The sequence below is a fragment of the Octopus bimaculoides genome, chromosome 1, assembly GCF_046866305.1.
Source record: "Octopus bimaculoides isolate indiv1 chromosome 1, ASM4686630v1, whole genome shotgun sequence".
In the NCBI taxonomy this organism is placed as follows: domain Eukaryota; kingdom Metazoa; phylum Mollusca; class Cephalopoda; order Octopoda; family Octopodidae; genus Octopus; species Octopus bimaculoides.
In genome coordinates this window covers 80,553,069-80,580,665 of record NC_142928.1, presented here as the reverse complement: position 1 = coordinate 80,580,665, position 27,597 = coordinate 80,553,069, and the positions used below count along the sequence as shown (strand labels likewise).

Sequence of the window (27,597 nt, the reverse complement as noted above, 5' to 3'; positions counted from 1 at the left end):
GTTTGTGACCCCAGCCCTCTTACTTTTCAGACAGACTTTGTATTTAGCATTTTTTTTTTATCACTCATCTTATTACAGATTATAGAACTGTTACAACTTTTCAGTTAGTTTTCAAAAGAATGAACTGGACTTTTGTAGCCAGACTCTTGTCTTGCAATTGACTCAGCAGAATTATATTATTTGTGGTACTTCACCATAACTTGTGCAATAATTATTTTGATTAGAGACAAATTGAAAATATTAGGAGATGAATGTAAGCATTAAATATTGAATGAAAATATAAAACGAGAATTCCAGTTATGAAATAACAAAAAATATTTATTCCAGATTACATTTATTTTTTTCCTTCTGTAAATATACATGCTATATACAATTAATGTGTGTGAATACCAAAATCAAGTTGTGTAGACATTATTTTTATAAGCCTCATTTGGAATAAAGTAGAATGGGGGACCTTGAATATCTATGAGTTACAGACATTGTGGAATTTAGACAAAAAACTATAAAGTAACAAAACATTTGTAATTATCATGATTCTATTGCTTAGAAAGGGTAAAGGCTCCACTTCAGTCATGAATGACCATGGGATTACCCCTTTTAAGTTCCCCTCTGACGTACATATCCAGGCAAGGTTGTTTATGGATGACCAGTAGTCACCCATGGATACCAGCCTCCTCTCTCCATGCCACCGATGTTATCCAAAGGAAAGGCAAATGCTGATACAGCTTGGCACCAGTAATGTCACAACATATTTCTACAGCTGAGTGAACTGGAGCAACATGAAACAAACCATCTTGCTCAAGAACACAACACAGCCTGGTTCAGGAATCGAACTCCCTACCTCATGCTTGTGAGTCTGATGCTCTAACCATTAAGCCATAGCAGTGAATTATCCCATCTTATAACATCAACTGGATTGGCTTATTTGAGAGCAAAGCATCTAGTCTAAGCCAATGATTCTCAACATTTTTAACTTGGTGGTACACTGGAAGTGAAATAAAAATTACAGGTGCATGAAAAGTTTAAAAAAAAAAACTATATTTTGAAGTTAAATATTTTGAAAACAATGTACCTTGTTTTATTCACCATACTTGTGTATCACAAAATTATGATTAATCCTTTTGCATTTAAACCAGTTATTCTGCCTGATAATGTGGAGGAAAGAATTATGATGGTGAAAATGATTATGAATCTGGCTTTATTATCATACTGGTGTTTAGTTAAATATGTTGCCTATATCAATCCTCAGTACTTTAGTACAATCTACTGGATGAAAAGCAAAATTGACCTTGGTGGAATTTGAATACACCATATACAAATAGATATTTCCCCTCTGATGCTTTAACAATTCTGATATCAAATATCATCCTCACCATCATCAATTCAATGTCCATTTTTCTATGCTTTTATGAACCACATGGAATTTGTTGAGGCAGAATTTCTACTGCTGGATGTTCTTGTTGCTAACCCTCACCTGTTTCTGACCAAGGTAATATTTCGTCGTGGCCAGATGTATTTTCACAAAAAATTGGAAATAGAGGATATCATCTGTATGATAGTGAAGCTCCTTTACAATTAATACAAAATATCAAGGTAAGGAGACACCAACAGCCATACCTCCATGCACACACACACACACACAACTGGCTTTTTTTCAGTTTCTTATTTCTGTATTGCCCACAAGGGGCTACACACAGAGGGGATAAACAGATTAAGTTGATTATATCGACCCCAGTGCGTAACTGGTACTTATCGACCCTGAAAGGATGAAAGGCAAAGTCAACTTCGGTGGAATTTGAACTCAGAACGTAACAGCAGATGAAATACTGGTAAGCATTTCGCCTGGTGTGCTAACGTTTCTGCCAGCTCGCCGCCTTCAGTTTCTGTGTACCAAATACATTCTCAAGGCTTTGGTAAGCCTGGGACTATAGCAAAGGACACTTGCCCAAGGAGCCAAGTAGTTCACACAGAAGCACTTACACTGGATTGTATATTTAGTGTATGTATGTGGATGTGCAAAAATACATTATGCATATACATAACTCCAAATCATCACTGAGATTTATGGTGACTGATGATCCGGCTGTGCCCGTGCTATCTTTTAGTCAGTCTATACAACTGGGACTACATTATCTAATGTAATCTTAGATGGTAAATTATGGGAAAAATTTGGCTGCTATTTCCAGCAGGTTGAGTCACCATGTAGAGGCACCGTCTTTAGCTCCTGATCAACAAATGAGTAATAACTCAATACTCAAAGATATCTTTATCACATGACACAAGTTTTCTTTATATATGTTGCATTGATTCCTGTAAACAATTTACTTGTTGCATGAGCAAAATGATGGTATTAGTAGAGAAGCATATTTGACCCCAGTGTATTTCTAGTGCATTTCTTTTTGCCTCCAAATGAATAGAAAACAAATTTGAATTGGTTGGGATTTGAAGTCAGTACAACCTAAAACCACAAGCTTTGTACTGTGTTTCTTCTCTTCCTCCATTTTTTATTGAGTTAAATAAGTTGATTAGACTTTTGCCTATGTGGTGTTTTAGTCTTTTTGTCCTCTTTTTAATCATACTTGTTTTGATGTTCTTTTGAATACTATTTTCTAGTATTGACACGTAGGTTATGAATTTCTACATAAAAATATTTGTAATATTGACATTATTTTTCTTTTCTTTTCTTTTTGAGATAGTTTTGTATTAGTTTGGTTGTCCTTTGCAACAAATTACTAGCATTTGGTCTCTTGTTTAGAATCTTTCTTTGCTGGGAGAGCAAAACGAAGTTTATTCCAAAACCAAGGATCATCATATTTTAAATAAGTTTTAGTTTTCAGGTAAAGCTTGAGATCAGGATCTAGTAATTCTTCATTGATATTTTCAAAAAGAACAACTATTAAGGTATTCATTTTTTGGGAAAGACCATCATAATGTGCTGTTTGGAATTCATACTTGCACCATTCACTTTTTAGAAAGTTGTCTGTAATTAACAGTATAGTTCTTTTGCTATTTTCAATGCTATTGATAATATTCTCTGTTATTTGTAAACCAACTTCAAAATCACGAAAATGTACACATAGCTTAAATGGTGGATTATTCTGTTCAAGTTGCGGAAGTAATTCATTTAAGACAAACAAATCCAGAGAATTATCAAAAGATACAAATGCATCATAAAGTTTATTTTCTTCATCAATAATTAGTTTCTTTGACATGAAACGGTATCCAAAATGAATAAATAATAATAACTGAATTTCTTGTCGATAAGCATATACTAGAAAAGTGATGAGGAAAATCAGAATTATTACAGAAGATACTGCAGACACACTTGATATTAGAACCTTATCTTGATAGGGGGCAAATTTTGTAATATTAAATGTGACATTATTTTGACAGAATTCTTGTCCATAATTAAAGATATTGACCAATGCATCATATTTTCTACAAAAAATCTGCTCACCATTAACCAGTAATTCAGTATCTTTTGCAAATATCTTTTCAAATTCACTAATATCATTACATTCACAAGACCATGGATTATCACTGAGATAGATCTTCTGTAAAGCCTTAGAAGAAAACATTTCACTAGTAATAGTTTGCAATTTGTTGTTCCGTAAATCCAAATATTTAAGTTTGGGAGTTTCAGAAAAAGTGTTCTCTGGGATATATTGAATTTTGTTATTATAAAGTATAAGTTCCAGTAGATTTTTTAAGCCTTCAAAACTCTTTTGCTGCAAAGCCTCAATGAGATTATTTTGTAAATATAATTTTTTTAAATTTGTAAATTTAATGAATGTTTTATTGGCAACTATTAATATTTGTGAATTATTCATATATAAAACTTCAGCTGCACTGTGGTCAGTGAAGTTAGTATTGTACAAATAGTTCAGTTTATTTCCACTAAGATCAATATGGATACCTGCAGATGGTAATCCTTTCAACTGAGTCAAATTGGTCTTTCTGCAATCAACTTTATGGAAGTTTTTGTCTAGTGAAAATAGACATAGACACTCTACTGGACAAATATCTTGGCATAGGCAATTTTCAGATATTAAACAACATTTACAACTGAAAGTACAATAATATTTTATATGGCTGTTTTTAAGTTTATTGTAGTCACATAAAAGGTCATTTTTATTTACAGTATCCAATGTTCCAATTGGTAACCACGGTTCAATATCACCACAAAATATCATATCAAAAGATTTAGTTACAAAAGGATGCTTTTGTTGCCACGTGATAGACTCCTTCAACCATGTCAAATGGCAGTCACATTTAAATTTATTACCTAATAATAAAATTTGAATTGCTTTTGCATTACCAGAACGTATAAAATTAAAGCTTCTTACAGTACTTAATCGATTTGATCTGAGATTCAATTCAGTCAAGTCATTCATGTCATGAATTATATCATCAGTCAGAAATTTTATGTAGTTATGTGATAAATCTATGAGTCTTAAATATTTAGGAAACATTGCTTTTGCTAATGTTGTTAAGTGATTGTTTTGACAATAAAAATCTCTAAGTGATTGTAAATGACTAATTGTGTCATATCCTAACTCTGTGATACTATTGAAAGCAATATTGAGTCCCCATAATTTATGTAAGTTTTTAAAATGGTGTTTATTTATATTTGTTATTTTATTATTTTTCAAATTAAGTATTCGAAGAGACTGTAAGTGTGAAAATGCATCATTTTCAATTATTTCTATTTCATTATCTGCAAGGACCAAATATTCAAGGTTTTTAGTAGTATTCAGCACTGAAGAAATTTTTTTGATATTGTTCTGTTTTAACTGTAGGAGCTTTATTGACGATGGTAGCTTTGGTATATGATTCAATGAATTTGTTGATAAATCCAAAGAAGAAAGTTTTGAAAGAGACAAAAAAACATTTTCATCAAATATTGATATTTGGTTATCATTTAAGTTGAGGATTTCTAGACTATCAAGGCCTTTGAATGCAAATTTTGGCAATGATGTAATTTTGTTTCCAGAAAGAGTCAAAGTAATTAAAGATTTACTTGCTGCAAATGCATTTGGGTGGATAGTTGTGATATTATTTTTATCCAGCATAAAATGTTTAAGAGTTTGAAATTTTGCTACAAATTCAGGGATATATGTTAAGCCACAGTTTTCAAAGTTGACTAAGACAAGTGGTTTTCTATTCAGAAAATTCCATATTCTGTCACCCAAAAGTGTATTTTTAGCTCGAAATAGTTGAATGTTTGATAAATTCTGTAGTGTAATAGGCATCTCCTTTATTGGATTATTTGATATATCAAAATAATACAATTTGTAAGAAAAGTCAAAAGATGTCTGAGGCAACTTACTCAAGGAGTTATTTGAAAGATCGATATATTCTAAATTTTGAAGATTAGAAAATGCATCCTTCTGAACGCTTTCAATTCTATTGTTTTGTAACAAAATATACTGTACTGATTTTAAAAGATCACTGAAGCTATCAGATATAACAGACAATTTGTTATGATTCAATGCAAGTACAGTTATATTATTAAATAACATAGAATTTTTTAAACAAAGATTAAAAACTTCAGATATATTTTTAATATTATTTTCTGCTAAATTTAAAGTTGTCAGTTTATTCTGATGACAAAGGGAATTAACTGGAAAATTAACTGAGTCACAGTTGTTGATTCTTATAGTTTCCAAATTGGGAAGATTGAAAAAAGCATTTGAATTTACATTTAAATATTTACTTTTATAAATGGTGAGATTTCTAAGATTATCTAAGCCAGCAAAAATATTTTCTGTTAGATTATTAAAATAACAAGTTTCAAAGACGAGTTTTCTCAAATTAGTTAAGTGCTCGAATGGGCTATTATCCAAAGAACTGGTGTAACCATATTCATCACATTTTATATATAGGTACGTTGTATTTTCTGCAGCCAACATAGAGAAGATTTGATAATCATCTGATTTTAACTGAGTAAAATAGCAAGTAACACTCACTGTGCCAGGCACCGTTTGCTGATTAGTGCATTTACATGAAAGAGGGCAGTGGTATGATTTTCCAGAATGCACTAAATATATGCCAGTGAAAAACAATAGAGAAAATATAAAAGGATTGTGTAAATATATCATATTTAGTTAATATCTGAAAAAGAAAGAAAGAAAGAGATATTAGATAAATGTAAGTAAACAATCATCAAAGAAGAATGAAGTTGCATAAGTATAAAGAGATAAAAAGCACATTCAGTTTTTAGAAGCACTTACTTCTTAAATACAAAAAGGCATTTAGACACATGATGTAAAAAGCCAGAGAAATTGATATTATAAACTGCAGGTTGAGGCAATCAGAACTGGCTTCTGAAGCTTTAAGACATTAGAAAGTAAGTTTGTAGATACATCTGGTTATATATTTGGCAAAAGAAAAGAAAAAAAAAAAACTACTATCCCAGAATACAACAATATATAATTTTTCTCTTTTCTAAATTTAAACGAAAATAGATCTCTCTTGATCTTGTTTGTAAAATAATGTGATTATAATTATATGACCTATGGTTTGAGAATACAGGTTAACATAGGAGAATTGAGATGCAAAATTTCACATCTTAATTTACCAGATCATTTGAGGTAAATTTTAAATATATTTATGGCTTCTTTATGCATAATTATGTGTTTTACAAGTCAATGGGATAATGTGTGTGGGTAGATACATACCTATCAGTAAGAAGGAAAATTAGCTAAATCACCATCACCATGACAACATACTGTATTAAAATCAAAATGAAACAGGGCTTAATTAATGAGATACTTCTTGTAAGATCACCTGATGAGATATTTCTGCACTGAAGGATGTGCCACAACCAGTTGTACAGTCTCCCACTCATGAGGAACCACAACAGGATGGGTCAAAACAATCGTTGTGAGCAATAAAGTTTCTTGTATATTTCATTTTCTGTCTTTATCATTTGTTATAGACTCAACAAACACTGAAGAATTCCTGAGGTAGATCCAGCAACAATTGTGAAAATACTGTAGATGATGTCAAGTAGCCATAGGCAGTGAACATGCTTCCCTGGCTAACTACTAGGTACATGTCCAATACTTAAATAATTACTTACTACATCCATTATCCTACACACACACGGTCAAATTGATACAGACACCTCTGATAAGAATCTAATAAGATTCGAAAATCAATTAAGGTTGTTAATTTTTAAAAATTTCCAGGGATATGGCTAAATTAGCCCTGTTTATGTATGTACTATAAAAGTTACATATATCCACTATCATTATCCTACATATATTGTATATTACACCTAGATACTGTGTAGGCTGATATCCCTGTTGACAAGCCCCTAATATTTAAAAAATAAAGTGTTAACACTTACAGTATGCAGATTATTAGCTTCGGTTTTATGTACCTACTGTAACTGATGTGTATAAATAGATTGAGTATTGGTTTCGCTGGGATTGGTTAAATTGATGTTGATGCCTTAAATGAGAATCCAATTTTTTTCAATCTATAGAGAAGCAGCTAAATCAATTCTGTTTATATATGTACTATATATATATATGTGTGTGAGTGTGTGTGTGTGTCTGTGTGTATTACTGACTAAGTTTTTGATATTTCAAATCCTATCTTTCCAAACCTGTTCACTTCTTCATCTTGTCTTAAATACAGTCTGTTTAATATGCTCAGTGTTTTTGCTTTTTTTTTTATAATCAGATACCAAATGAGTATGAAAGATAATGTATGCGCATTAAATATTCATGCTCACATAAGCAGACAGTGACAAACAGATAACCATTAAAGGATATGACATAATACTTTAATGTTGTTAAAAGAATCCAGTAAAAGAATGAAAAGTGTTCTACATATGCGTGTGTGTATTGTTTTGTAGTTACTTTATACACTGTTAAGAGTCAGTGTTTTCAGAAAGCTATAAAGCCCAGACATGTGTCTTTTTATAAACAAGCCAGTTGTCAATAAGGAATAAATATGTACGAGAGAAGAGAAAGAGAGCGAGAGAGAGAGAGAGAGAGAGAGAGAGAGAGAGAGAGAGAGAGAGAGAGAGAGAGAGAGAGAGAGAGAGAGAGAGACAATGAAATAAGGTGAACATAAAAAACTTGTTCCCCACCATCCCACCTCACCGAAACATACGCCAAGCATTCTAACATGATAGATATGCAAGGAGTGGGTCAAGGAATAATTGAATTTGGATTTTTCCTTTTTATGAAATTAAGATATAAAATAACCTTTGGTTCATGAATGTTTAACTAAGCAAACTGAATTTCATGTCAGCTATCATTCTATTGTTATTACTACTAGCTGAAAGACTGCCCTCCAGGCATTTTTCTGCTAACCACTTGATAATATTTCCACACTTGATTCCCAATTCTAATAATTTTTATGATATTTTACATCTAATTATTTCTTTGTATTATAATGCTCACTTGCTTAGTAAATATTTGTTTTCATTATTTTATCAAAGTCATAATCTCTCTTTTTTAAACAAATATCACAGTAGTCCAACAACAGAGGGTAAAGCAGTTTGTCAAGTTTTACCTTCCCCTCAAAGCAACAGAGATTTCAATTCAGCAGCCCATCTGTAAGCTCTGCAGTGTGTGTGTGTGTGTGTGTCAGAGAGTGAGAGAGAGAGAGAAAGAGAGAGAGAGAGAGAGAACATTGCAAACAATGAATGAAATAAGCATGAAATGAAAAAAATCGTATAAATAAAAGGCATTGCTACAAATGTATACACCCCTGACTTTGTTGCCTCATAACATCCAGAAAAATGGATACTTTTTAACAAAATTTTCTACAAATACTGCTTAGATGTTGTGGCTTCAGAGTATATAGGAATTTATGAGAAAGAATTTTTCCAAGGGGGTGGAGAGAGGAGTTTCAGAAAATTCACATGATCTGACATTTTTCCCTCATAACTTTCAGGAAAATGAGTATCTTTTGATGAAAGTTCATACAAATCCCTTTCAAATAGCATAGATTATGATTATAAAGAAATTTGTGGGGAAACTTTTTTCAGAGATTTCCCCCATTTTTCTAAAACCACAGTTGGGAAGGTGGGGGGAGGATCTTTGTATGAAAATGCTAATATTTTCTCTGTGCCTTTTCAACTTATTTTTCTCTGTACAACTACTTGTTTGGATTAATAAGAATTTTTCTATATGTGTGTGTGTGTGTGTATACATGTGCATGTGAGCCTGTGTGTTACTGTCTCTTTGCTTGACATCACATAATAGTTATAAACAAGTGTCATTGTCAAGCAAGCAGTGACTTTTGTGGCCAGTCTGTGAAATCATGTCTGGTCACAGAAATATTACCTTACTTGGAAACAGATGAAGATTGGCAACAGAAAGAGCATCCAGCCATAGAAAAATCTGCCTCAATGATTTTTCTTTACCTGTGTAAACATGATGACAATGATGATTCTGTGGTCAACAATAGCAACTAACCCTCTTCTAAAAAAAAACAATAAAAAAAAAACTCTTGTCCTTGTGCCTTGGCAGAATTGTTTGTACTGAAAAGATACCTTGTGATATTTCTCCAGCTCTTTACCTTCTGGGTTCCACTTTCATCAAGATCAACTTTGCTTTCTATTCTTTCGAGGCTGGATTGATAAAATAAAGTACCAGTGAAATATAAAGGTCAATGTAATTGAATAATATATTTCCCCTAAAATTTCTTTATTGAAACAATAAAGTTTTAAGCTGGTAGAATCATTCTCACCATGGACAAAATGCTTAGTGGTATTTTTTCTGACACTATGTTTTGAGTTCAAATTCCACCGAGGTCGACTCTGCCTTTCATCCTTTCTGGGTCGATGAAATAAGTACCAGTTACGTACTGGAGTCAATGGAATTGATGATCCTTCTCCCACAAGGTATCAAGCCTTGTGCTTGTGGTTGAAAGGATTCTTCTTCTTCTTCTTATTATTATTATTATTATTACCAGGAAACCCTGGGTAGCTGTATTTAACAATATTTGCTGTTTTTGTATTATAACAATATCTTTACTCTCTTAACTGATGGGGTGTTTTTCTATTTGCTGAAGCATTACCACATGAGATATATGCATCTCAGTATGTGTTTTGGTGTTGATTCCAAAACTGACCTTAGATTTGCTCCATCGCATCACATTGTTGTTGTTGTTCTTCTTCATCAGTATATGCTTTTATTTATCTTGAACATACCAAGAGTTAATTTTACACCACTATTTGCGAGAATAGGATACAGTATAAAAATGAAAGAGGAGTATGCCAACACCAACATTGTTCTGGAGAGGTTACAAATCATGTTCATGGATGGGTAATTTGTGTTGATTTGAAAATGGCAAACCTTCTACTGGGCCAGTAAAGAGGTTATATTAAGTACCCTTTTTTCCTGTGCAACTGGGACAGTAGGACTACAAAGGATCACTGGGTGAAAAAAGAATACCACCCACTCCTCAAGAAACAGTTTGATGCCAGGTGGCAAAAACATCATTAATGACCATCTGGCTGATAGGAAAGGCATTGTCTTCCCCCCACTGCACATAAAATTTGGTGTTCATATGAACTTCACTGTGATCAAGAGCCTTGATGAATTACTTCAGATATATATGTACTATTTCCAAATGTTAATGATGATGAGAAGACGGCAGAAATATTTGATGAACCTCAGATAAGAAAACTCCTCAGGGATCCACATTTTGTTACAACAATGAGTGCAGCTAAAGCTAGAGTTTGGAATGCCTTCTCTGATGTGGTGTGCAATTTCCTTGGGAACAGGAAAGCTGACAACTATCAAGAGATTGTACAGGAATTGCTCTTGAGTTTCCAGGCACTTGAATGTAGAATGAGCATTAAATAGCACTACTTACAGAATCACGTGGGTGAGTTTCCAGAGCATCTGGGTGACATTAACAAAGAACAAGGTGAACTCTTTCATCAAGATGTAAAAGTAATGTAAGAACACTACCAAGGCCAATGGGACTCAAATATGATGGCCAATTACTGCTGGAGCTTGATGTGAGACATTTCAGAAGCTGTGCACAAGAAATTGTCAAAAAGGAGGAAGTTCTCGCAGTAATAAGATGATCAGAATGAATGACCACAACAAACAGAGATTTTGGATTTATATTTTGTTATCACCTAGCTTAATTCTTACATGCTAATGTGCATTTACTCTCAGAATTTGTGTTTTGATTTATTAGATTAAATGAAACAAAAAGACATTGTTTATTAAAAATTTGATCTACGTATGTTTAATTTTTCCTTTATGAGCATTAAATAAATGTGTCTAGCTATTATTATTATTATTATTCAGGTCACTGCCTGGAATTGAACTCGGAATCTTGGGGTTAGTAGCCTGAATAATAATAATAATAATAATAATAATAATAATAATAATAATAATAATAATAATAATGGCAACATCAAAAAATATCTTAGGAATGAGAACCCAGTTTCGAAATTTCCCCAAGACACCTGATGAAGGCTGGAGGGTATATCAGCCGAAACGTTGTGTTAACAACAAACAAGATGAGGACAAATATCCGTCAATTGTAAATAATGTAAATAATGAGCGAAATATGATGTTCCCAGGTTTATATCAGAACACAGTTTTAGGATTTCTGCAGATTTTACTTTTCCATTTTTAAGTTGGCCACTCTGCATCCTGAATCAGTATTGTTCACCTCAAGAATTTTTAAGCAGCAAACATAAGAATTGTTAATGACGAATGAAAGAATTGTTAGCAGCAAACTGGTAAGTTGTATTTTCAATTTAATATTTTTATTAATCATTTATTTTCTAGCTTCCCACTACATTATAATGAGCAAAGAAAAAACAAGGTTGTACCAGCAAAATTCCAAAAGGAATGGCTTAAGATGCCAGCGTCTACTAAGTGGTTATGTGAAGTACCTAGTGACCAATCTAAAGCATGTTGCAGATATTGTAGATGTAATATGTTGGCAAAATATTCTCTTTTAGTAAGCCACTGTGAAGTAAAGAAACATAAGGCATCAACACCACAGCAAATGATTCCTCTTACCAATTTTATCAAAACCAAAAAATGATAAGACATCTATGCTTGAAGCAAATTTAGCAATGTTTATTTGTTGTCACTCCTCATTTAATAGCTGTGATCACTTAATAGAGTTATGTAAGAATTATATGTCTGATAGTGATATTATAACCAAAGCGAAGTTGCATCATACAAAATGTGCAAATATTGTGAGAAATGTTCTAGCTCCATATTTTGATGGATATGATGATGATGATGAGATAGAAAATTTATCCTGTTATTAGATGAATTCAATGATATATTGATAAACAAGTTGTTAGAAATTGTTATATATCATAGTGACAATCACAAAAAAGTGGTACATGCATATCTCAGTGTGGTGTCTTTAGAAACATGATGCAGATGGCATTGTAGATGCCTTAAAAATTGAATTAGTGAAAAAGAAATTAGATATAAAAAATTTACTGACTATAGGAACCGACAATGCTAGAGTAATGATAGGAGTCAACAAAGGTGTTTTTCAGAAATTAAAAGAATTTCCATCATTAGTTCTATTTAGATGTGTATGTCATTCTTTACAGTTGGCAGTATCCTACACTTGTGCTGAATGCTTGCCCATAGATTTAGAATTTTTAGTATCCGAAACCTATAAATGGTCCTCTCATTCTTCAACAAGACAAAGTGCCCACAAACAACTTTACCTTGCTATCAATGATAAAGAGCCTTTGAAGATCATGAATTCTTCTTGTACAACTAGGTAGCTCTCAATAGAACCAGTGGTAAATAGAATTTTAAGCCAATGGTTTGAATTGCAAACTCACTTCCAAACTACAACTACAAAAAAAAAAAGTGCTTTACAGCACAAACGTTGCATGAAATGTTTTGTGATTCTAGGAATGAACTTTACCTTTTAGTTTTGCATCCAATTTTAAAACATGATCTGGAAGTGAATAAACTGTTTGAATCAAACACTGTCAACAAAACAAAATTACTTGAAGATCTTTCAAATTTGATCAAATCTGTTGCTAATATGATAATGTTGCCAACATGTAGAATTGATCCTCTTGATCCGGATGCTTCTATTGAAAAATTTCTGGATCCTAAACCAAATTTATGCTACAGGTTTTAGAGAAAGATAGCAGAATTGATTATCAAGAAGGCTGTAACAGCCACGAAAGAAAATAATATTCACAAAGGAGCACAACAATTTTTACTCTGCCTTTATAAAGAGCTCAAGCATTGTTTGTCAGTAAATATTAATATACTGAGGAATATCAAATGTTTTTCAGTAGAGAATATTTTGCAGCATTTTAAAGAGCCAATTTTACCTGCATTTAAACGAAAAAAAAATTGCTTCACTTGAAATTCAGTTTAATAGCATTAATTTAATTAAATGGGCAAATATGTCTAATACTGAGGTATTCTGACGGGAAGTCTTGGAATATAAAGATGCTACTGGAGGAAATCCTTTTAAAGATGTTGCAAATTTTGCCATTAATCTATTGACATTGCCAAACTCAAATGCAGAAGTTGAATGGTTGTTCAGTAGTATGGGTGTAATCAAATCAAAATTGAAAAGCAAAATGCATCTTCCTATGCTTAGATCAATACTGTCTATAAAATATGGCCTGAAAAGATATGGCAAATGTTGCAAAAACTTCGATGTTCCAAAACACATAACTAAGAAGATTGGAACCTTGAATGTATACAGAGGTCAAGACCTAGGCACTGCTGCTGAAAGTGATCAAATCAGTGAAATTCAAGAAATTATTTCTCAATGCTGAATATAATTAAAGAAAGTAAATAAAAATGTAAATAAAAATTAAGCTTTTTGATATAATTAGTCTTTAGCAAACGAACCTGGTGGGAGGGAGAGGACTTTCGGAAAATTCACAAGATCCGATTTTCCCCTCATAACTTTCAGGAAAATGGATACTCTCTTTTACTCGTTTCAGTCATTTGACTGCGGCCATGCTGGAGCATCGCCTTTAGTCGAGCAAATCAACCCAGGACTTATTCTTTGTAAGCCTAGTACTTATTCTATCGGTCTCTTTGCCGAACCGCTAAGTTACAGGAACATAAACACACAAGCATCGGTTGTCAAGCGATGTTGGGGGGACAAACACAGACACACAAACATACACATATATATACATATACATATATACGACGGGCTTCTTTCAGTTTCCGTGTATCAAATCCACTCACAAGGCTTTGGTCGGCCCGAGGCTATAGTAGAAGACACTTGCCCAAGGTGCCATGCAGTGGGACTGAACCCGGAACCATGTGGTTCGTAAGCAAGCTACATAACAAACAGACACTCCTGCGCCTGGATATATATTAATTTTATTTTTTTTTAATGAATCCCACGTTTTCGGCTATGGCGAATCCGATTCTGAAACATATTGTTTGTAAAATTTCAATTTTTCAAAAAAAAAAAAAAACCCTCAACCCTCTCCCCTCCCAATTCTACGGCCTTTGCCTTCAAGCAGGCTATCCACATGCTAGAAATAATAGCCAAATTTCACAAAACTGCGATAACATAATGAAAGAAATATGTAATCAATCTGCCCATTTTCAGTTCCACAAAACACACGATGGTCAAACGCACTGGTCAAATGATCAAATGATTCTATTTAATTTCACTTTGCCACAGTATTTCTCAGCTATTTTTACTTTTCTGTTTTTTAAAGAGCTTGCTGTTATTTCTGCACTCATACTTTTTCTAACTTTCAAAACAGACAAAAAATTTTAAAAAATTTAAAAAATGAACACTTTAATTTCACATGAATTACTTTGTCATATTACTGCGGGAAATCCTTTTTTTAGAAAAGTAAAACTGGAGGCAGATAAAGTGATAAATAATAGCATGTAAATACTGAGTTTAAAAAAAAACAAAAACATTCGAGTAGAAAAGCTGTAGGCTGCCCATGATAAATTTTTTTGGTTCCCCCCAAAAAAAAGAAACCTTTCAAGTAATGTTAGTAGAAAAAGTTTTAATATAGTAATCTTTCATTTTTTCACAATATTCTTCAATTCAAATGACGAACAGGTACATAATATAATTATATAAATTATCTGTGTCGATTGGAGAGTACATAGCTAACCACAAAATGAAATTTAAAAAAAAAAAAGTGTTATGTGCCAGTATGTATGAGTGCGCGCCTACTAATTTTTTCCACATTAAATTCCAATATAATTGTAATTTACGCCATCTGAAAGGTATTTGTAGAAAATTTCATCACAAAATACCCTTTTGTCTGAAAGTTATGAAGAAACAAAGTCTATTCGTGAGAGTTATCCGAAACTGCTCACCTCTGAAAAAAAATTCTTTATTTCACAACAAATTCTGGTATAATCAGAATCTGCAACATCAGAAAGTTATTTATGGAAAATTTCATTAAAAATATCCATTTTTCTGAAAGTTATGAGGAAATACAGTTGGGGGCGGGGTACACCGGGGCAGAGGTAAAGATGATGGACCACACTCCCTTTGCGATTTTTTTTTGTTTTCTTTTTTTTACAGAAACACACTATATCGAGGGCGGAGATTCCGAATCTACAAAAAAATTTGCATTTAAAAATTTAAATCCACCCATTTCACCCCACCTCCCCTAAATTTCTTAAATTTTTCTCTTTTTTAAAAACATTTTTTAGACAAAATACGTAGAAAAATTCGGAGATTATGATTCTGAAAGAAAAATTTTTGTAAAATTTCAATTTTTCAAAAAAAAAAAAAAAAATGATAATAATAAACACCTCCTCCCCTCCGCCCTATGACAAGAAGTGAAATTAAGTGTTTCCTCTACAAATGTTTCACGCATGCATAGAATTAAAAAATAGCAGACGCAAAAAGTATCTAACCAGAAAACCTGACATGCTAGAAACACGTTTTCAAAATTTTAATACGAGTTACCAAAGAAGAAAAAGTTTCAAAATTGAAACCCGCCCCCAACCGGAAATCTGACAAGCTAGAAACAACAGCCAAACCGAGGATCAACTTTCTAAATACGAATTACCAAAAGAGGAAAAAAAAATTTTTAATGTCATTTTGTTGTTGTTGTTGTTGTTGTTGTGTGTGTGTGTGTGTGTGTGTATGTGTGCAAGAAATCTAATTAAATTTTTTTTTCCTCTTTTGGTAATTCGTATTTAGAAAGTTGATCCTCGGTTTGGCTGTTGTTTCTAGCTTGTCAGATTTCCGGTTGGAGAGGGTTTCAATTTTGAAATTTTTTTCTTCTTTGATAACTCGTATTAAAATTTTGAAAACGCGTTTCTAGCATGTCAGGTTTTCTGTTTAGATACTTTTTGTGTCTGCTATTTTATAATTCAATGCATGCGTGAAACATTTGTAGAGAAAACACTTTAATTTTATTTCTTCGGTGAAAATGATGACCAGATACATTAATATATGCGCAAATATATTTTGTTCGCCTTTGTTAATAATTACATTTTCACCCTTTAAAAAAATTGAAATAACAACATACCAAAGCGATGAATTACAAACACAAATCCGACAAGCTGGTCATAGCTCACGTTGCTGCGACCAGAAAGAAATGGTAAATAGATAGCATTAAAGATACGTGAAACGATTAGATGAAGAAAGCACTTGTTCAAGACACTGTAGAGAGAGAGAGAGAGAGGGAGGGAGATTGAACTATAATATTTAATTACCTTGATCTTTGTAAAAGATTTTTTGGCGTTGCCGAGTTTTTATACCTTTTCCTGATATATGTAAGTCAACATTGACTTGGTGATGTTCAGGCCGTGAAAAGTTATATTCGACGTTCTTGAACAGGTTGCTGTGGTATTTGTTTAACAAGTCAGCTTTGAGAGAACAAATCTTTTAAAAAATGTTCTCGTCGTAATCATCCTTTCTTATTTTTTTTTTTTACTTATCTTCTTCAAACTTAGTTATAAATCTAGTTTTACATTATCCAATAACTCCCATTTTTTCCTTTCCAAGACAGAGTTAATTACGAATGAAATTTGGCTACTATTTCTTAGTAGGTCTTCTTAGTTGATTCGTAACGTTGGTTGGTTGTCTGTTATGTAGTCTCGAGGTGATTTTTCTTTGAATTTTTGTTTTCATTAAGAAATAGAATCAAACCAGTTGTCTGTTGAAGTCTTAAAAAGATTTTTGATTGAAAATATGAACAAATAAGCAGAAAGGCACCACGTAAACTATACTTTGTTATCAGCATATAGACGAGGTTTTTAAGCTGAGAATAACTAAACCAGCCTTGTCATTTTTTATACTAGAGAGAGTGGAGGAGGGAGAGACAGAGAAGAGAGAGAGAAAGAGAAGAGAAAGCTTGTGCGCGCGTGTTGCTAGTATTTACACTCAAGCCTGTATTAAGGAGTGGATAGCTATACGAAGTGGGTAGCCTATTCGTATATAATAAAGATTACTTATTTATCGTTATTAATTTACATCATTTTTAAGGAACTGAAATTTTACTCTCTCTGTGTATGTGTGTGTGTGTGTGATGTGCGTGCGTGAATGTGCGTGCGTGAATGTGCGTGCGTGAATGTGCGCGCGCGCGTATGCTTGTGCGTGTCTAGTTGAGTGTGTCACTTACGAAAGTTTTTACTTTTCGTTTTGTTTTCCAATCACTCCACCTCAAATATCACCATCTTCGGCCTTTCACTACACAATGGATTTACCAACTCTAGACTCCACCGGGAACAGTGTTACATTTTCACATACATACATACATACGACGACCGTTCCATCTTGACAGACGATAGCCATCCCATCAACAATCCACACATATCATCACGCAGTACAATCACTTCGTTGGTGAGCCCTCAAGTGACTTTGAAGTCCGGCTGCTGAGCGACAAGGTCTACAGCACAGATGACAAATGTTCAAGCCTCTTGATCCTTGCTCGCTGGTATCTGATTCTAAGGAAACGCCTCTGTGAACCAGCATATGTCTCTTAAGTCCGGGTATTGTTTTACAAACCTTGTGACATATGCCACAGGTCGCAGAAGGCGGTTGGTATTTAGGGTGTCTGGAATTTCTACCCTCATGTGATTCACATATCCTGCATTTGACAGAAGAACGCGATCACATACAGTACACATCCTATACTCTCCACTGATTACAATTTTTCCCTTTCGACAGGCCCGCTTAAGCTCAAGTTGCTGAAGCATCTTTTCCTCCCAGACATCACAGCTCGTCCTGACAACAGCTCTCCACTTGCTTCGATCCAGAACATCTCCTTCCCAATCACTTTCATACATATATAGTTTTTTTAGGTTTTGTTTAATGCAATCTTTATACCTCTTTCTCGGTTTCTGCCGCGGTCGCTCACCAGAGCTGAGCTCACCATAAAATAAGCGCTTCGGCAAACGATCATCCTTCATTCTAATTACATACCCAGTCCATCTCATTTGGGCCAGGATAATATGTTTTTCAATTGAGCTACAGTGCGCCCTGCGCAAAACCTCTGTATCTGCTACGAAACTCTTCCATTTTACTCCTAGGATGCGTCTTAGGCACTTTTGATGAAACCTTTCTAGCATCTTTACATGACGCTTGTAGGTGGTCCATGTTTCGCCCGAATAAAGAAGTGCAGTCAATACACACGCTTTGTAGATGCTGATTTTTGTCTGCAGGGAAATATCTCTATCAGCCCATATTCGCTTTTCAAGCTTTCCAAATGCAGCACTTCCCTTCGCTATTCGATGGTATATTTCTGCATCAAGACCACCATCCCTTGACAGTGTGGTTCCAAGGTACATACATACATACATACATACATACATACATACATACATACACACTTACATGAAATGAAAAAGAGCCTTGACCTAGTTACAACATTGTCAAAGGATTGGAATTTGGTCAGGAAAAATGTTATTATATGGTTGTGTAAAAGGGGAAAACTATAAACCAGACTAGCAACATCTCCATCAATGATTTGACTTTTTCCTCTATATCTGACGAGGAATGTTACAGGTATCTAGGGATGGATGAAAACATATCTTACAATGGTACTCATAACAAAACACGTGTCACTAAAGAATATTACTGCCGAATAAAGAAAATTTGGACCTCAGAACTCTCTGCTTGTAATAAAAGTGGCCCACAATGTGTTTGCAGTGCCAGTACTCATACCAACATTTGGGCTGCTTGATTGGATGCTTGATAAGATCCGAGCCACTGATGTGAAAACCCGAAAAATACTAACAAGCATACATAATTTCCGTATAAACAATGACGTAGACCACCTCTACCTAAAACAATAAGGTGGCAGAGGCTTAACATCGATCCAAAAGCCTTCGAATGTCGTATCATATCCCTTCGGCAAGATCTTTTAACCACCAAGCGTAGAAGTCCACTCCTTGACCAAGTCTGCATGCATAAGGCTGATAATACCTTAAGACTAAGGAGGCAACTCCTTGAGCAACATCCTTTGTCTGATAACCTAGAATACACGCCCAAAGAAATCGCATGACTCTGCGGCAACGTATCATCAGATGAAAGGATAAGCCTATATGAGCAGAAGACTATGCATGGATCAGTTAGTAGAAAACTCCGAGATGATAGTAACATTGATCATGAAAGCAGTCTATCATGGACCAATAACCGGACTACTACCTCCCAGGAACAGGAAATATCAACCAAGTACCTGATGCACAAAAGGGATAGAGATGCAGGAAAAGCAGTAAAATGTGACAACTGATGCAGACTTTGTGGAGTTAACACCGAAGATATCATCCACATCATAAGCAGTTTGCTTGAAAATGTCATCACGGTATTATCTACCGTTGAGACATGACACTGTAGCTAGGACACTAATGAAATCCATTGGGAGAATAACCCGGGGACAAAAAAATAAAAACCCACAGTATGGTGGAAGCCATAGCCACTCATAATAAAAAAGGAGTACTGGTGGAATGTCCTAGTGAAGACATCAATAAGGATATAAGCACAACAGACTTGATATACTGATTTGAGACAGAGAAGAGAAACTGTACATTTGTGGAAATCAGCTGCCCAGTGGATGTTAATATAAGGTTGAAGATCAGTGAAAAAGAGAATACCTACACTGAACTATTGAGAAACCTGCAGTTACTCAATACAGATTATAAGTTCAGGTTTATACCTGAAATTATTAGGGCCCTGGTATTTGTAACATACTGCCTAAATACCAATCTTGAGAAATTAGACTTCTCAAAATCAGAAAGGAGAAAGCTAATTCGAAACCTACAGAACCAATCCGTCACTGGAACTGCAAAGATCTGTAAAACTTTCCAGAAGTTTAGCATTTAAATATGTATGAGCATGTCTAGATTTGCAACTATATGCATGAGAATATATACATAAAGCAAAACATACAAATCTGCGCATATACATACATACATATATACATATAAAAATACCCTGTTGTTGATACTGAAATTCCAATGAAGGAGCCTTGGATCTAGGTTAGAAACCGGTTCTTTCTCTATTTGCAAAAAATCTTAAAATAAAACTGAACAATGACATACATATACACATACATTTATACATACTGTAATCCCTCGCCATATTGCGGTTCACCTATCGCAGTTTATTATTTAATATACAGTACAGTACTGTTTCTACTTTGCCGATTTTCGTCTATCGTGGGGTTTTTTTAACGTAACACCCGCGATAGTCGAGGGATTACTGTATATATATATATATATATATATATATATATATATATATATATATATATATATATATATATATATATATATATATATAATTATGTGTATTTCTTCTATCTTAATGAATAAAAAATTTTCTGATAGAATAAATGGGTTAATAGAAACCAAAGTAGTAAAGAACACAAAATAACTGTGGTTAGCTCCTGTTTTAAAGGCAGGAACTCCTTGAAATTTTGGGTATTTGAGTATATTTAAGAATTTAAGGATTGGAGAAAACGCTTGTTTTCCTTTGAAACATATGTAGGAATAAAGTATGCAATTATAACATGCGTTTTCTCCAATCCTTAAATTCTTAAATATATATATATATATATATATATATATATATATATATATATATATATATATATATATATATATATATATATATATATATATATATACATATATATACATATATATACATATATATGTCCTCATTTGCGTTTCTTGTCGTGAAATACACACACACACACACACTTGTAATTCTTTATTGATTGATAAACAACACATAAAACGAAAAATTCTTGCAGAAATGTATTTTATGCCGCAGGTATTTTGACGTTGACAACATTTCTTGTGCTATTGTTTGATTTTCTACTGCAAAGATGTTAGCTTCGTTCAATATATGAACAGGAAACGAGAGCAGGTCAGGAGAGAGACGTACACTCGTCATTGAAATAAAATAGGCATTGTCGTTATGACTTGTTAAAGGTCATAGAAAAAAGGCAGTGTCTCTGGAAACTGATTGCGCTTGAATAGAAATAGAATATCTGATAGAACGAGGAGATTGCGTGGAATGAAAACATCTTGCCTAGAAAAATCGACCAAAATGGTGGCTGTGATCACGTAGAGTATAAGAATTTTACAGCTCTCTCGTTAGAGAGTTTTGGTACATCCATATTTCTTAGCAACGTAATGGGTGCTCCTACTTTGAGAAGAAGAATGCAAAGATGGACACCTATGGGCTGATGAGAACTGAGAAACTTCGTGGGATACTCGTCAGTATCGATAACGTCCACTACAATGTGAACTGACTTCTATCATCTGGATGGAGCAAGTACGTGTTGAAAGACAATGACATTAATATTCTGCATATTATGATTTTCGGAAGGCAGGATACGACATTCACGGACCCACTTGTATATATATACATATATACAGGGGTTGAACAAAATAATGGCAACACCTAGCATCATAGCATCATAATTTTGAAATATCTATAAAACCGTCAAAAGCTTGTTTATTTTTGTTTTTTTATTTATTATTAGTGTTTCTTAATATGTTTTGCTAAAATTGCTGTTTCTTTTCAGATATCATAAGAAAAAGGTAATTAAAATTCATTAAAATGACAGATCTATTGGACTTCTAAAGAGGTCAAATTGTTGGTGCTCGTATGTGAACATTGATAGAAGGGAAAAATTAGGAAATTAGGATTAAGATTCCTCGCACACCTTTCTATGTGTTCACTGACCTGTATCTGTCTGCATCGTGAGTGGCGGATTTGCTCTTTGTGGAGAGTGGTTCTTTGACGGAGTGATATTCCTGTTTGGCCAATATAATTATTACCACACCCTAAGCATGTAATAGCATAGATTAGATTTTCCGAGGCACAGGTGAAATAATTATTTAGGATAGAAAAATATTAGATTTATAAGCCCTAAAATTTACTCCGTAATTGCCCACGGGCATATGGTTAAGAGTGTGGCTACTAACCCCAAGATTCCGAGTTCGATTCCAAGCAGTGACCTGAACAACAACAACAATAATAATAATAACATCGAAAAATACCTTAGGAATGAGAACCCAGGTTCGAAGTTTCGCCAAGACACCTGAAGAAGGCTGGAGGGTATAGCAGCCGAAACGTTGTGTTAACAACAAGCAAGATGAAGACAAATATCCGTCGAATGTAAATAATGTAAATAATTCCTCATCTCTTAAATATAGAACTGTACAAACTAAATGCTGCTCTCACTGAGAATCTCCGTAGCAAAAATGACATAAGCAATGATGAAATGAACAGTATTTTAACATCAGCTATCACAAAAGCCGCAAGGGAAATACGTGACAAATGCAATCCTAACAGTAAAAACTCACTATGGGTTTCAGAAGCCACATTGAAACCGATTGACAATCCCAATAACCTGAAGATGAAATACCTTAAACAGAATGACTCTCATAGAAACGTCATCAATGCTGATCATTTAGTTAAAGAATCTGACAAGTAAGACAGAAAATGATACATAGAAAGCATCTGCAAGAAAATTGAATCATTTAACATGACCCGCCTACACAAAGAGGCTTGCAGAGCGGTGACGATGCTGAAGAAAGGAAACCGACAGCAAGGTATTCAGCAAATTTGTGAACAAATACTTGGTAAAGTTGGTACCATGTAAGAGAACGCATGCCGAAGAGTTATCATACTGCAACTTCGGGTGCCACAATGCACACGAAGTGTCCATCGAAAATTTAGAGATGTCTGATCTGCCTGTCGCACTCAAGGAGGTATCAAATCACAGAGCAGCAAGTACAAACCTCTGTCTAGCAAACGAATCGCTCAAATATGGAGGAGAAGCGTTCCAAGTAGCATTCATTAGCATATGCAACAAGGTTCTCTTGACAAGTGTGCTGCCGAATGAGTGGAAGTCATCAATCATAGTATCACTACCAAAGAAAGATGATCTATGACAACTGTCCAACTATCGGGGAATAAGTCTTATGAATTAAGGCGCAAAGCTCTTTATAGGCTTCTGTTAAATCGCAAACGTGCAAAAATAGATAAAGTGTCTACCTGAGTGGCTTTAGAAAGAACCGTAGTTGCATTGAACAAATTCACACGTTGAAGTGGGTACTGGAGAGCTGCTTTGAGTGGTGTCTCTCAATAGTTGCGCTGTTCATAGACTTTCGAAAAGCATTTGACAGCGTCAACAGAACCGCTATGTTTATGATTTTTGAAAGGACAGGGATACCATTAAAGGCAGTATCGGCAGTTAAATGTCTTTATGAACATCAAACAGCATATGTCCTTGTTAATGGGAAAATGTGAAACTCCCCCGGCTTCACACCTCAGAGTGGAATTCTGTAACCTTATCTGCTTTTGGTGGTTATGGATCACATGATGAAAATTGCAGCCCATACGGAGGATGGAACTCGCATATCAGAGTCACATAAGTTGGCCTATCTCACATTTGCAGATGAAATTGTTCTCTTTGCTCTGATCCTCATAGAAGTACAGGACTACTTGGATTGTGTCATGCCAGAAGCAAAGACTGTGGGCCTAGAAATAAACGAATTGAAGACAAACTACCTCACCATTAATATAAACACAGATGAAACAACAGGCGTCCTTAGCGAATGGAAAGCAGCCATCTAGGGCTGATTAATTTACTGACCTTGGATCAACTGTAACTGATCTCTCTCTCTCTCACAACTCAAGCAGTGGCATCATAGATAGAAAGAGAGCGACATGTGGAACAATGTCGCAGCTTGAACACCAGTGATCGTCTGACATCAACTCAACAACGAAGATAAAGATGTACAAAACTCTAATCTTCCGATTTTTACATATGGATGCGAGACATGGGTAATAAATACGAATCGGCAAAGGGCCATGTTGAACACTTTTCACACAAGAAACCCGAGGAAAATTTATCAAATATCCTATAACGACCACGTTTCCAATGATACATTGTACCAAATAGGTGACGATTAGCAAATGAGCGCAAGGATAAAGGAGCGCCGGCTGAGAGGGATTGGTCACCAACTGCGACACCCACTCAATGAATTCTTAACACACTACAAGATGGAAAGCACGAGAGGAAACGACCAAGAACAAATTATCACCGTATGATTCGTGCAGACTGCGGGATGTCGCTCAATGAAACGCTTCTAGCGGCTGAAGATGGAAATGAGTAGAAAGCCTTAATAAACTAATATCTGCCTATGATTGACTATACCCTTTTCCCCCCTATTATTCATACTTCTTTGTTGAATTTTGAATAATAAATATTAATTGATTGATTGTTACATTTGGGGGTGGTCAGACTTTTGCCAGTTAACCACATACATTATATACTTGATCTTCAGTTCAGCTTTATTATTATTCTTAGTTTGAGGGAAATGGTCCTGATTGGTGCGCGCGCGCTGGTTGCCGCTTATTCACTGCGGGTCCCAAGTAAACACCTCTTTCGCTTACTCGATTTCATCGCTTCCCACCTCTATCCGGTCTTATACTACGTCTATGGACCACGTATATTTTGTATATAGAGCGTATGATTAATTGGCAAAAAATATGACAATCTCCAAATATAACATATGTTTCAACACGTGATTGCCCATCGGGAATCTTGCAAAACATACGTAAACGTAAATATATGTGTGTGCGAGAGAGAGAGAAAGAGGGGGAGGGAGGGAGGGAGAGAGAGAAAGTGTGAGAGAGAGAGAGAGAGAGAGAGAGAGAGAGAGAGAGAGAGAGAGTTTTAAATTTCTGAACTGAACAAACAAGTCAAGCTTGGCGTTCTGTGACGAAAAAAAAAATTCGCACAATGAATACTATTTCCCATACACATACAAGTTATCCGTGAAAAAAAAAATGAGAGAATTTCACCAGCTTTCCTTCTTTCCCTTCTTTCTTTCTTTCCCTTCTTTCTTTCTTTCCCTTCTTTCTTTCTTTCTTTCTTTCTTTCTTTCGTCTTTCTCTTTTTTTAAGATTTCTTCTCTATTCTTCATGCAGTTTCGACGTGCACACTCCCAGTTACACGTCTCAAAAATGACTCACTGTTCCATGCTCATCTCTTACATTCGTAAGTCAAATAGAGTTAACATTAACTTAAAAAAAAAAAATCCCTGTCCAAAGATTTCCACTAGGATAAAATTACTAGTTACTGTTAGACATTGCATTTTCCAGTCCCCACTAAAAAATTGTTATTCTATAAGTATATTCAGTTATCTTATTCCTCGAGGGAGTCGTCCCGTGCATATTTTGTTTTTGGATTAACATGCAGTTTACCGCCGTGAAAAAGTAAAAGTAAATTGTCCGAAACCAAAATCCTGAAGTCAAATTAGTTCACCTTCAAATAACTGTCGGTCTGGAAGATTCTAGAATCCGTTTGGCGAGAAAACGTACATGCTTCCTGAAGTTACCGCCTCAACCATAAATCAGTCAATCAGGGCTGATTGATCAAATCATATTCTCGTAGCGTTAATGCCTTTTAGGGCGACTCTTCCTTTTATGAAAATATATTAGGTCGTTATTCTAGACTGAGGAATTCCGAGAACTATAGATCTCGCTATACTTTCAAGAATGTTAGTTAACCTCTACAAAAGGAAAGCTAATCGTATGAGCTGTGATAATTATTGTAGTATCTTTTCGCCCGTAACTTTCCAAGTGAGAAGAACTTTATCCAAGATCAAAAAGTGAACAGGAAGAATGACAGATGGTACTGCGCCACCCACACTGAAGTCCCATCTGCAACGCACACCAAGTACCCATCGTCTGTGATGATCTTGGCGGTCGTGAGCAATGAAGGCTATGTCATGCAGTCTCACATTTCCCTTCAAGATTTTAGGGTCAGTTCGGCAGCCTTCGTTAGGACAATGGAGACGGTGGCCAAGTCCTGGATAGAAAGAGTTGCTCGGGGGAAGCCGATGTATCCAGCAAAAACCTACTCCCTCTTACACAGCCTGCATGACCCAGGAGTTGATAGCCCAACATTTTCACTCTCCTGTTACACCTAACATTTGGCCTTCTAGCTCTCCTATTTAAAACCCTCTGGTCTACTACGTTTGGGCGTTGTGAAAGGGAGACCAAATTCATGCTCACAATATCACTGGTCACTGATGTCTGCTATTAGGGGATGTATTGCTAACATAACTAAAGATCGCCTGATCAACACATTTAGTCATTTCAAAAGTTGTATCTGGTAGTTATCGATGTCGATTGGAGTTTTGTTGAATAGACTTTTATTATGTATATGTAAGAACATTTGGCCTCAGTTCACCTCACGCGCACGCGCGCGAGCACACGCGCGCGCGCACACATTGAGAAATGACTGTAACTAAATACATTTTTCTAGTGTGTGTCCCCACTTCATACAGTCATACACACACATAATTTAGTACGGCTATGCGTGACGGATTATTACTAGCATGAGAATATCTGATACCTTTCATAGACAACCGATGTCTATGTATTGGGTGGTTCACTGTCAGTAAATAAAAATTTTAGGACCGCGTGCATTGTTTTATACTGTGTTTTATATGCTGTTGAAACGACACCTGTTGTCAAACTGTCTCGTCTCTCCCGCACTTAAAACCACTTCATTTCAACGTATCATTTTTAGGATGGTAAGGTACACACACACACACACACACACACACACACACACACACACACACACACACACACACACACACACACACACACAGTGGAGGATAATGTATGTGTGACTGAAAACCAGATATACAGATATAGACAATAGGAGAGGCAGAGATATTTAATAGAAATTCACAATCAATGGGGCAACACAATTCATTATAACACCTGTGTATGTGTGGTGGTGGTGGTGGTGGATTTATTTTTCAGTAGGAAAAAAACCGGTCTCCACCAAGAAACAAGACTTTGCCATGGAGATTTACGTTGTCGTCAATTTAAATTTCATCATTGCCAACTTAATTGTTGTCATTATAGGACGGAACGAATTGTATTTATAAACTGACATTAACATCAGCGATTTCAGAATGATAAAAGAATATAGATATTACAAAGTTTTATACAAGATTGCAAGTTCTGTATGGTAATAAAAATTGATGTATATACATTTAGTACATTAAACATACATAAAACTGCATACTATACTATATACATACTAGAAAAGCACTCGGAGAGCGCAGACCTCCGCCAAGCAGCTCATTTCCATCCATATAC

The 27,597-nt window shown here is 34.8% G+C and overlaps 1 protein-coding gene across 3 annotated transcripts; it reads right to left on the bottom strand.

Annotated features, from left to right (window-relative positions):
* Nucleotides 1-291: 291 nt before the first annotated feature.
* On the bottom strand, nt 292-27,597 carry LOC106877089 (uncharacterized). Of its 3 annotated transcripts, XM_089352822.1 has the most exons (5): nt 24,379-27,597; nt 16,662-18,122; nt 9,518-9,595; nt 7,355-7,458; nt 292-6,114 (listed from the first exon to the last, which is right to left on the bottom strand). In XM_089352822.1, the coding sequence occupies exon 5, from the start codon at nt 6,099-6,101 to the stop codon at nt 2,733-2,735; it is 3,369 nt and encodes a 1,122-aa protein (XP_089208948.1). In that variant the 5' UTR covers nt 6,102-6,114; nt 7,355-7,458; nt 9,518-9,595; nt 16,662-18,122; nt 24,379-27,597; the 3' UTR covers nt 292-2,732. The 3 variants fall into 3 exon arrangements, with proteins under 3 accessions (XP_089208948.1, XP_014781366.1, XP_052823670.1); XM_014925880.3 differs by lacking the exons at nt 7,355-7,458; nt 24,379-27,597 and having other exon boundaries at nt 16,662-18,201; XM_052967710.2 differs by lacking the exons at nt 7,355-7,458; nt 9,518-9,595; nt 16,662-18,122; nt 24,379-27,597 and adding an exon at nt 6,681-7,312.